This window comes from Pecten maximus, chromosome 15 (genome assembly GCF_902652985.1).
Source record: "Pecten maximus chromosome 15, xPecMax1.1, whole genome shotgun sequence".
Taxonomy (NCBI): Eukaryota; Metazoa; Mollusca; class Bivalvia; order Pectinida; family Pectinidae; genus Pecten; species Pecten maximus.
The window spans coordinates 1845293-1858652 of record NC_047029.1 but is presented as its reverse complement, the minus strand read 5'-3'; the positions used below and the strand labels follow the sequence as shown (position 1 = coordinate 1858652).

The following is a 13360-nucleotide window of genomic DNA, read 5'->3' as shown; positions in this document are numbered from 1 at the left end:
ATTCCTCATTGACTGCTGTGGGGATAACTTGCACCATGGCGAGTGTTACTTTGAGAGTCACAACAATACTCAGATGTATATATTAAGGAAGACATTGGTAACAATTCCTCTTGAAACCTTCGTGTATCACAACTAAAGAAACCCTAACGTGGAGTTATATTACTATGATAATACATGAGAATGTAGTTGTCAACTTAATATTTTTTTCGAGGATGAAAAGCTCTTCGGCAGACAACTATTAACAAGTAAATAATCATATCATTACTGAAATCGCGATAACATCCACAGCATTTTATTCTAAGCATCCATTATAAATATTTATTGCATTTGTGCTTTTGATTATAAGATTTTTGGTTTTTGACCAATCAGAGCGAACCTTTGCATTCACGGTATTGAAACTTGCCGATTTTTCCAATCGGAGCGAAGATAGAAAAAAATGAGTTATTTTGCTGTATTTCTGAAGTATCCCGACTAGTTTTCCACAAAATACTCACTTGACGTTATCCTTTCATGCACAGATTTTCCGACAACAGCAGAAAACGCTTAGATTCAATGATCAGTCCTTTCAAAATGACACCGTCATGTTGAGGTGGAGTAACGTCACAAAGATAGGAAGTCATGAATTATGTCACTGATTCCCACACTTTTTGACACTATTAATTTTTCGATGTTTTTAATATTGTTTTTATCATAAAAAAAGAAATAAAAAGAAAGTTGAATGGTTTTCCCGTTGAATATAACCTGTAATGACAGAATATTTCGATATTTTTCACTCGTACTATGGCCGCGGTGGCCAAGTGGTTAAGGTGTCCCGACACTTTAACACTAGCCCTCCACCTCTACTTTCTTCGTATCATCGGCAGTATGGATCAGTGAGTTAACCTTATAAGGACATTATAAAACACACACTCGGCACACGGATGCCTCTAGCACACGAGGAGGCCGCCCTTAAAGGGAAATAGTTGTTTACAGGACATCAAATGCTAAACCAAACTACAAATAGTATGGCTCAGAAGTGCCTTACAATAAGAACCGTGTGCAATGTTAATTATAACCGTTTCTTATACACATGACAACAAATAAAATAGAAATGTTCATAGATTAATGTTAATAGATTTCTGCACATGTACATACATTTACAGATAGAGGCATTTTTTTTTATAATTCTCCAATCATATAATTTGTATTCGCGTGTTTTTTTTCCAGAAATTGATATTTCTTTTAAAACTACGTACTCCATCATTCATCTTATTTTAATATCTAATAATGAGTTACAATGCAGTTGGAACATAAAATACAACTTTCTGCATAAACGAGAACAATTTATATATGCTGAATATTGTGGGTCAAAAAATTCCAAGACTTCTTGTCTAGAAATAATTCGGGGTTAAAATTTCGCCATTTAGACAATCTTTTGTCTATGCATTAATGCATATAGGGTTGTTTGTAAAGACGATGATAACTACAGAATGCTACAATATAGATAAACAATGGCATGGAAATAAGTTCTAGTACATACAACTCGCAGCGAGAGAGCTTAATATAAAATAAATGATAAAATGTCATACTGAGGTATTCGCATATCACCATTAGCACTGTGCAATAATATAACATCGAAGATCTATTTCCATCAAGTGAACGAATTACACAAGACGGTTTCAAGCAGATCTCCACACACAATACTGTGGGACCAAATTCACTTCGCGGTTTTACGTTGCGAAAAAAAAAAAAAAAAAGAGAAAAAATAAAAGATGTACTATCACTAATTTCCCTCAACCGAAGGACCAGCATTGCCTTTTTGATGGAGCAAGAAAGACAACTCGCGTAAAGCAAATCCGATTTTCACTCACTCAATAATGATAAAATAACCAGAGGGCGATAAGGAATAATTAACAAATAAGTAATGGATAAAATGATGCTGAATCACTGTTTAACAAAATGAACAATCACTTTAAACGTACTAAATTACTTAGACACACTCTTTTACCGCAAACAAGCGACATGATGAATTGGCGCTTCTTTAATGCATGTAATAGGAAGCAGAAACTGCAATAAGCATATTCATAATTTAGCGGAATGCTCTCAAATAACAATATTGTTAAATATCGCAAAAATGAATTAAGCATGTATTGACCCTTATGTAATTTTCTGTGATAATGGTCCTCCAAGTAGTATAACGAATCGTTTAAGGGAAACATCAGATTGTACGATGTTCTGTAAATATTGTAGTTAAGTCGTTTAATACTTACATTGACATTTTCTTATATAATGCTATGACGAATCGTATAAGATTTAACACTATCGATGAAACAGCCATTTTGACATCAATTATAAACGTCAAATCGAGCTAGCGATATATTAAAAAAATCATGTAATATCGTAAGTGTTTAGGCGTAGAAGACTGATTTGCAATAATTGGGAACGGACTTCGTGTCCTGATGTAGGAAACCTTTTCTTAATACTATATGCACAATCATAATGACCGTAACTGTATCCGTCAATGTTTTATATATTGAGCTTATAACAGTGTATAAAGCTTCCTATGTATTGACGAATCCATGTATATTAAAATAGCCCAATATTCAAAAATAAATGGCTACCTTCTGACGCACAAAAGTCAATTGTACTATGGTTTCCTTAGAATCTCGACTTTTGTAATATCGAAACACTGCCACCATACGCAAGGGCTTTTTTAACTAATAACAATTTGGCAGTTGCAGTTTTTTCGTGGTAGAAAGTGTATAGTGTTACAAGTTAAAATCGTCATGCTTTGTCTTAGCCAGGGTAACAAGAGTTTGAGAGCCTTTTGCATCACCTATTCGGTACTTATATCGCCGACGAGAACGCCTTGCACCAAGCACTACAAAGACCACACAGAGAACAGACAGAAATAGACCAATAGCGATTACGAGGGGTATCACACATTTATAAACATCACAGGAGCTCTTGTTCTGCTCCTGTGTATCCACGGTTTTCCCTGACTCCATACTATTTATACTATTTATAATATCTTTTTTTGTGTAAACGGGTGAAGTCGTCAACTTTGAAACACCTGATGAATCAACTTCTGTACTACCATCAGACGTTAACGTTTGAGTTACATCAGATGTCTGTGTTTCCGTGATATCAGACTTGGTCGTAACTTCGGATCCAGTTATATTGAGGGATGCTTTGTCGGATTCTACCTGTGTTGTCGTTTTTGTTCTATAACCCGCATCTAATGTCGATGTAATATCCTCTTCTGTTGACATTTTGTTTTGCTTTGTATAGATTCCTTTGTCTGAAGAAGTCTCCGTTGTAGACAAGAGGAAATCCATTGAAGACATAGTTGTCAATGTGCTTTCTGTTGTTGACATGGCTTCCTGTGAAGGCAACAATGTATGTTCTGTTGTCAATGTATCGTCTGTTGTAGACCTGGTTTCTTGTGTAGAAAATAATGAATCTTCTGTTGTTGACATGGCTTCCTGTGAAGGAGACAATGTATGTTCTGTTGTCAATGAATCTTCTGTTGTAGACCTGGTATTCTGTGTCACAGCCACCTTATTACTATCTGTTGCTGGTGCCTCATCTAAAACAGACATGCTCTCCTCTGGTTTAGACATTCTATCCACTGCGGAAAGTTCCAACCCCGAGCCCATTAATTCTACAAAAGAGAGAATGTAAATTATCCGTCTATATATAATTGTCATATTTATGCTTTCCTCGAAAAGAATGTTTTCAAAAATCTGACCGTACGATTTGACACAAATTGGAGGCAAAAAACAAAAACAAAAACAAAACAAAAAATGTTTTTACACATTCATTATGGAATACTGGATCCCCACACCGTGACTAAAACAAAAACTACATTATATCTATTCACATATACACAGTATTCTAAGCTGTTTGCCATGTATACTTAGACAGGGTGTAAAATTTGTACTTGCTGAACTATTCGTCAGGGACGACTAAATTTAGGATCATATCTTTTCGTTCTCTTCTCATGTCTTTTTCCTAATATCGCCCCTAACACTACCTCACTGTTGGTCTTTGGGTGAGAGCTCGACCCTGTAATGAAGGCTTTTGGTTCTGTCCCCTGGCCGAGACATAGCCGAGTCGTCAAAAAGCTGGGCACTCATCATTTATGGAAGTGGGGCAGCTGCTTTGCCCGTTGTCAGTATAATGTGACAAGACTGGGTGCGTTCTAAAGGGCCCCGCAGGTAGGGCGTACGAATTGTACCTGCTGCCTCCATTGCATGATCGTAGAAGGCGACTCAATTTGGGATCTTATCTTTTCTCTTCTTTCTTCTCCCTTATGTCTCCCATGGCAATGCCTCACTTTTGGCCTTTAGTTGAGTGTTCGCCGCTGTGAGGAAGGCTTTGGGTTCTGTCCCCTAGCCGAGACATACCAGAGTCTTTAAAAATGGTAGTTGCTACTCCTGCTTAGCGCTCAGCATATTGGGAGTGGGACGATTGGTTCGCCCGTTGTCAGTATAATGTGACCGGGTGGGGTGTCTTCGGCGGTATACTTTAGTGAGGTAGCACTATAAATCGGCAAAAGTTCCGGCATGTCGCACGCACGGGAGGCCGTCCTTAAATGACCTTAGCTGTTAATAGGACGTTAAACAAATTAAACCAAACCAAACCAAGCGTTCTAAAGGATGCTTATATGAGGTAATATCAATTTTGGACACATATGGCATATTATTTCCCTGCTACCTCTTGACATATTAGTACAGTGACAAATACGTCTGTCAGTAGTCAAGCATTCTTGAGCTCGTTAATAGGACTTTACCATGAAACAATACTTAATCAAATCACACGCACTGTAACGAAGTAGAAATCCGGCGTAACTGGTATCACCGTCTGATATGAAAGTCAATCCAACACTTCCCGTGGAGACGAGCTGTACAGGGTCAAACTTCCAACGTCCAGAATACTTTATCGGTAAGGTTGAAATATCTGTAACATTGAATTAATTCTATAAAGAAATGCCTGGGAAAAGAACAATACACACACATTGCAAAATGAAAACTGAAGGGGTCTAACATTCTCGAGACAGCATTGGTCATACGAGTGACAAGGGGACACATAAAAAGGGGAAAATGTACAGAAAGACAAGATTAAAGACCCCCAGTATCGGAAGATGATTGTTCAGGGGTTCAGTAGTCGCCTCCTACGGTCAACATGTGATAGGGTACAGTAGACTTTAGTCAATGGCTATGTTGTTAAACGCCTTAAATAAATAAAAATATTCTAGGACTCGCTTATGTCCCCTGGACAGAAGATATTGGAGAAACCGGCATGTAACAGGCTTTTGTATGGATGCTCATTTGTAAAGATACATATTTTACAAGGAAAAACAATAAAATGATGTTTATCTTAGTAATGGAGTTATCCATATAGCCAAGCCAGCTCCCTATTACAAACGATGTTTCCTACAGGTGCGTTACACCCTCTACCTATATGACGTCACTTGGAAACTTGACTATATTCCATTATCATGTTAAGGTTCCCTACAAAACTAACATTATTACAAAAGTATGCACAGTCAAAGACGGAAAGAAATGTATTCCCATTCAAAAGTGATAATTCAAAGTAATGGCATATGTTATAATGTAGAGAAATATCAAATACACCCGACATGTAGTTGTTGACTTACTCGCTATTTCGCGTATCTGCAGGAAATCCACTGGGTCTTGTGGCGGTGTGGTTGCATACTCGATGTCGTATATGTCTAGATTGACCTGAATTGCATATCCGGGTTTAGACACAATCCTCCACTGACAGTTTAGATTTCTGTTGGATCAAATATTTTCTTATGTATCGCATAGGCTCGATCTATTTTTAAAATGCATCTTTCACGGCATATTGGCAATAAGTCACTTAAAACCAAAGTTATTTAAGCAGGTCAATTGGACCTTTTTTTCCATCTATATGAAAGTAGGCTACGACCAACAGTTTTTAATCATCATTGATGTTGTTAATAGTTTTTAAACATTCGGACAACATTTTGTTTTCGATTTATTTTCAACACGAAAATATCAACAATCAGATTTTTTTCTGTTTCGCATGAAGTAACTGTTGTTTTAGTTAGCTTTTGAAACATCTAGACCGTTATCAGGTCTGGTTTTGGATTGTTTAATGTCCTAACAACAACCGTGGTCACCCAAGGATGGCCTCCTGTGCATATACCGTGTTTTTGGTTATGCTTGCTTATTTTAAATTGACGAGCAAACCGGTCGTCCAAATCGCTCAAACGCTGAGCGTTAAGCAAGAGCAGTAACTCAATTGTATAGACTAGTTTGTCTATCCCAGGGAACAGAGCCCACATCTTTTCTCACAGAGGCGAACTCTAAAAGAAAGGTCAAAAGTGAGTCAGTGCCAGGGAAGACATTAAGAGGTTGTATGGAAAGAAGAGAAAAAGTAATATCCAAATTTTAGTCGCTAGGGTCGACGGGTCTTTCTTTTTCTATTGCTTATGGGATATATGAGAACCCGATAGTAAAGCCCGTTGTATATCAAAACATGCTGATGCCGTCCCCCCCCCCCCCCCCCCCCCCCCCCCCCACACACACACACACACACACACACACACCACCACCCCTTTCCCTCCCCTCGAAGAATCGTTTCTTCTTTCTAAGGGACATTGAAGTAACCAAAATAGATATCATGTCCCCGTTAACTAAGGATCATAACTCACACGGAGACAGACACTAATACATCGCAGCCTCCAAACGTAAACTTGCATCTCGAATACAGGGGTGACCGTTCCTGAACAACCATAGCTGTTGATAGGACGTTGAACGATATCAAACAAAACCATCAGACATGCTGTACATCAAAATATCAATCACTATCAAGCAATAACCTACAAGTAATATACAATTTGACCATATCACTTCCGGTTTAAAACAATACGTACGAGGGGTACTTGTTTGGAAAGTTTGGGGACATCAGCACTTTGGTTTTCTTCTCGGCTTGAAGCTCGACTTCGTTCTGCGATGTACAGGAATCGACATCTGAAAAAACAGGAACTTTATTATAATTTTCTTGCAATGATACATTGTGTGGCATAAGATACATATACAAATATAGTGTACCACAGTATCAACACACAAACAAATCAATATTTGATTATCCAATATAAAAAGACGAGGAATTACGTTATCGCTTGTCATATTATTTAGAGGAACATTCCAAAGAACAAACCTGTTCTCGATGTTATAACACAAGCAATCTTTATCTATGTGATAAACCATCTACAGTCATCACGGTGTACAATATCATTAGCAATCAGATTTCTGATAAGTGTCATGCATATATAAAGCATTTTTACATAAAGTAACGTTAAGATCAGTCTCCGCGATCACATGCATTGGAACATTTAAGGATTGATTATCAATTTGATGCTTGTATGGACCGATAAGGAGAAATAAACCATCGTCGAAATGACGTAAACTTCAGTGCACGTAAGATCACTTTGGTTGAGCGTTGTCAGTATAATGTGACCGCGTGTGTGTGTTTTGGGAGGGTGCACTATGTATTGTGTGTCTCCTTGTGATAATTCGAAACTGATGTCGACTTCATAGTGCTACTGTAGAGTGGAATGAGTTCCAACCAAGGGAGATAACTCTCCCGATTTTCACTACACTACCTCACGAGAGCATACTGCTGATGACACTCAGCAGGATACCCATCCGGTCATAGTATACAGACAACAGGCGAACTAGTAATCACACTCCCAAAAATGGACTCTGATATATCTTGGACATCGGACTGGATTCAAAGTCTTATCCTCACAAGGGCGAACGCTCAACAAAAGAAAGATAATTGATTTCTAAGATGACGTTCCAGGCCATTGTTTGTTTTTCTGTTCAGTTTCAAAATTAAACATCAGCAAAAAGGAACAAAGAGTCCCTACATATGAAATTTCCAATAACAAAAGGAACTTCATGAACAGTAGCAATAACAATTTTAATTTTCAAAATACTACCATTTTACTTTCTGATTAGTCTGAAAATAAAGGGAGTCTTACAAATGTGGGAAAGATACAGAGAGACACTATCAGTCTGAAATTTACAATTAAGGATTATGGACGATTAAATCAAGGACAAAGAAATATTTTAAGGTGGGCTAAAACTCCGTCGTATCACACAAGAATACAAACGAGATTGTAAATGTACAAATTTTAGAGCTGTTTAGAAAGAGTCTGAATTTTTACACGTGTGGGTGAATTATTCTGTTATAAAAGCGCGTGCTTACCCGAACTTGGTTTCGGAATACTGGTGACACGTACACGGAATCCCTTGTCGTTAAGCCTTTGTACAGCATTGGTTAAGAACTCAACCTTTAGACCCTCGGATTGAATGTAGACGTCACTTGTAATAGCATCCCCACAAAATGATACTATCTTGGTGTTCGTCTTTACTGAAAGAACACAGTAAGTCAGTACGTACATGTAGGGTATAGTACAACATATATAGAGTTTAAGTAATCAAATGGCAATGACATTTAGGTTCCGTTACAACAAGTTTACCTCCAATAATAGCATATATTGTTATGTACACACCCTGTATATACTGAGTAACTCAGAACTTAAATTTATAAAGACAGCAATAGTCCGGCGCTATCATAAGGAGACAAACATAAAAATACCGTACACTCCCAAAATACACAAGGGAGACCGTCCTTAAATGACCTTAGCAGTACATAGTATACCTGGATTATCCATTGAGAAGATGCTTTTACCCTACATCACATTTGTTGAGTAAATTGAGTTTACTTATATCGCTTGTTTTATACCTACTGAATGGAATATGCTTTGGGCAGTTTTGATATTTGTTATTGTTCTGTGTTTTTTTGTTTGTTTTTTTCTCTCTTTCTCTCTTTATGATGTAACCATCTATATGAAGTAATTTCTTTCAATCTATGAAATTATCATATTATTTTCAAGAGTTGGTGTAACCTTACAAATCAATATCATAAAAATATTTATGTTCAGCCAAATGTCAAATCTGTATATACTACCTTAAACAATATTTAACAACTTCAAGAAGTTACTTCCCCTTAAATATTATATATGTCTGTATTTCTTACCACATGTTGTTACTAAGGGGATGTCTAATCCTATTAACTTCAATAACATTTGTTGAAATTGAAATTGAAATGACCTCAGCTGTTGAAAGGACGTTAAACAATTATACCTATTATAAAAATGGAAAATCACATACATTTAAATCTGAGAAAGTACTGGAATATACATTGTATGTTGTCAAATACGAAGTTGATGCCTCAGATCTTTTCATTCATGGGTCTCCACAGTTTTCACACACTTTGCATTTGTGTAATATTCTTTATGTTTGTAATGAGTCTATAGCCATCATTCTACTTCAATAAAGCTAAGTAAAATGGAACTGATATATGATAGTACACTACGCCAGGCCCTTGTATAACACTTATAAAACATCTTACATGCTAACTTATCATTAATATTATTATATATCTAATGCTATCTACTGATGGTTATGCTTCAGAGCAGTTTAACACAATGTATTACACTTTAATACAATTTAAGTAAATCTACTTTTGTGCAATACTCAAATTCCGGCCATGTATTGCGAAGCGATTTGGACTACTAATACCACGAGTAGGTGCTTTGAACCGTAGTGTGTGTTCAAGTGATACTTCCCCCACAAACACTTGTTTCTGTGGGACTGATTTTCTTTTGTTTTGTTCGACGTCCTATCATATTCAACAGCTAAGGTCATTTAAGGAAGTCTCCCCTGTCTTCGAGCTGCATGCTGCATGCGTATGGTGAGAATTTGGGAGGCTGCGGTATGTTCTTGTTTACCTCCTAGTGATAGCGCAAAACTGATGTATTGCTACCTCACGGAAACATGCTGCCGAAGACACCCCCCGCACGACGCCTCAGTAAAATAAGGAAAGGAAAGAGAGATTGAAGATCCCATGCGTTGCAATTTGAGCAGAAGATATGTGTTGGTCTATTCATTGTCCTCTAAATACACGGAGGAAAATCCCTTCCAGGGGGCGACTTTGAGTCTCCTTCTACGATCAACATGAAATGGGATACCGCAGACCTTATTCTTGGGTTTTCCTATTTCCCCTGAACAGAAGCCAAAGAAGGAACCGCGTCTCCTACTATATGCAGCGAGATACAGCAGGCATATATTATTCCCTCGCTCCTGTACGAGTAAGATGCTGGTTGAAGACCATGCGACATAATGATCCTATTGAAATAAAAACAGTTTCCATGTGCAATCAGGTTTGTTGATATGTTTATTGGGTCCGTTATCACCACTCTTACTCTCATTATTTGAGATTGTGACTAAAACCCGGGTTTCACCTTGTATTGTTTTAGGCGTCTCTATGCAAAGATATATTTATCGTTTGCATTTTTCATAGGTTTTTAATCCAAGATATAATTATGGAATCGTTTTAATGTTGATAAAATGTTGTTTTTAATCATGGGTTGTTTGAAGCAATATGTATTTCAGGATAAAATCTGCTTCAGAAAAACACACAAAGACGTAGGTGAAATCGTATACTTACATTCTTTTAACAGGAGTGCGTCCCCATTACAGTCCACGAAGACATTTTCTAACCGTACGAACAAAATGTCCGTTACAGCATCAGAGCTGATTATCCATGAGCAGTTTAGATTTCTGAAAAAAATATTGATTTCATAAAAAAAACTTGCATAGTATTTTGTTAATTTCATGTTATACTGACCAAGTATCATCAAGTTAGCATATGGATACCACAGGACTTGACCTGTGTAAGTTTATATAACTATAGCTTTACATTCACATGGATAGCATTTACATTTTCACCGAAAAGATATATGATTTTGATTAAAAAACAGAACTAGATAGTGTTCCCCTTGATTTATGTAATTCAACTTCTTCTTGATGTCTGTGACAATAAACAACGGGTGTTGCCCAGTGTCAGTGTGACGTCACAACAACAATCTGCAATACTACGTGACTAAACTTACCAAGAACATCATGATGACCCAACATTCACATATATAGAGGATATCTAACAGTGTCTTCAGTAATACCAAATATATAGAGGATATCTAACAGTGTCTTCAGTAATACCAAATATATTTCACAAGTGGGGCTAATATTTTGATATTTAAATATCAAAATATTAGCCCCACTTGTGAAATATATTTGGTATTACTGAAGACACTGTTAGATCTTCTGTTTATTACATTTTTTATTAACGAAAAACCTACCCCGTATGCTAACTAGGCCTACAGCGATAATTTGTAAACAAAATCAGTAGTTCCCCCTGTCCAGGTGCTGACATATATGTCGGGCTTTCTGATTGGTCAATTATTTTGGTATTTTCTAATCATGAATTTGATTGGTCAAATCAGCAAAAGTGATATTTTTCACTAGTGAAAAATATCACTTTTACAGAATGAATAATTTTTGATATTTCACTGGTAAAAATGTAATAAATGTTCCACTTGCTGGTTTTTATCAGATTATCAAGGTGAGAAGAACGGAAAAGTAGAGAGAAGATCAGTCTGACATAAAACAAAGATTATTAAGTGGTGGGTGCCAATATCCCTCTGGGATCTTTTGTTTCTCGGGAGATATAGCATTTCATGATTGAAAAGGAATGTTTTACAATAATCACTGACATATCCAGGTGAACGATACAGGCCATCAACTCCTCTTGTTTACTGTGAAATGTACAGTATAGATATGTTGTATTGTAAAACCACGCCATTGATGTAGGTCTGTTTACGTTATTTGGGGAACATAGGTCAAAGTGCGGGCCACTCAGAAATTCCTGCGTATGCTAAAATACATGCTGTTTTCCGTCATAACCGAATACAGCAAAATTATATGTGGTAGGTTAATTCCGACAGTGGCAGCACCGTTTGTAGGATAGACGGTCGTTAATAGGACTTTAAACAATACAAAATCATACGTATTGCCAACAATATTGTATTTACATGTAAAACAAAGGCGACTTATTATAAATGTTGTATTTTATTAAAAAGACATAAACACGAAGGACGGTGACGAGTGAATCTTACAGCTGGCCTACACACATACAAATCTAGCGCGCACACAGCAGACTAACTAATCCACATAAAACGATGAAGGCGAGGAGTAAACTAGCTTTAACTTAACTCCCGCAAGATATAAACCAAATGAGACCACTGTAGAACTATAAAGATTGATTTACTTTACAACAGGTGTATTTTATTATCATTGTTACGGTTATAGAAATATGGAGCCCTGTCCGCTATAGCTACATGAGCATGTTATAGTGTATAATGCTGATCAGTTTTATGTTTACTATCGGAAGACAGCCAGGAGATGTCAAAAGGTCGTTGATAGTGTATCACTTTCAAAGAAAACACCAGTGATCACGGATTCTTTATATACGGATACTTCTTTCAAGTATTGAGCATGCACTGATATAATTAGTTTAAGGATGTTAGAATATAGTATGTATGTACGAGAGTGTCTTTGGTAGTGACTTACATGCCGTAGTTTGCTGGATAGCCTGGGCTTCGGATGTCTATGGTTTGATAGTAAGGTACGTGGACGGCAACAGGCGTGTTGTCACACTGACAACTCACGCAGACAACTACAACAATGGCACAACAAGAGATTTTAGAGAGACATGGATGGCAAGAGAGCTGGGATAAACAGACACGGTAGAGATTCCTCGAGAAAGACGAGCGCCACACGTGCAAAAACCAAACGTGCTTAACCGATTGATAAACAAACAATAGTACAATACATATGGAACGTGTTCAATGATTGCATAACGACATAATATAACAATGCATCTTATCAATGAGTTCAAAGGGCATGGTCATTGTCCGTTAACCTGTAGTATTAATGCCACAATCATATTACTTATAAACAGGCACAAGTTATACACTCCTTATCAACTTAAGGCTGATATTTGTTGATGAAAACTGTACATAATTACATTAATCGTATTTATCTTTTAGATGACTATAATAGAAGGCATATCTATAATATCGTGCAATGTTTTAGGTAAAGAGGATCATAAGAAATACAGCGTCATTTCGCGATGATTACTTGCCTTGAATCAGAGTGACGATGATGTTAGATAGAGTTCGTCCTGGGAATGCCATCTTCTTGTGACAATGGATATTCGACCACGCAGACAGTATAGTGAATGTTCATCTGTCACTTAAAAACATTGGCGTTGTATGATATATTACAGAGCCCACACACGCCCCTCAATATTGCCAATCATTGCATTTGTATTTCGTTGACGTATTCCAATGTGTCACTTGATATCTTTAATCACTAAAAACACACAAACCACAGAAGAACTATTCTTAAGTATGCCT

The 13360-nt window shown here is 37.0% G+C and overlaps 1 protein-coding gene across 1 annotated transcript; it reads right to left on the bottom strand.

The window, feature by feature from the left end:
• Window positions 1-276: 276 nt before the first annotated feature.
• Window positions 277-12787, bottom strand: LOC117343233 (CUB and sushi domain-containing protein 1-like). Its single transcript, XM_033905570.1, has 7 exons — window positions 12513-12787; window positions 10552-10664; window positions 8245-8409; window positions 6905-7001; window positions 5642-5778; window positions 4807-4941; window positions 277-3643 (listed from the first exon to the last, which is right to left on the bottom strand). Exons 4-7 carry the CDS (start codon window positions 6934-6936, stop codon window positions 2748-2750), a joined length of 1200 nt encoding a protein of 399 aa, XP_033761461.1. The 5' UTR covers window positions 6937-7001; window positions 8245-8409; window positions 10552-10664; window positions 12513-12787; the 3' UTR covers window positions 277-2747.
• Window positions 12788-13360: the final 573 nt, after the last annotated feature.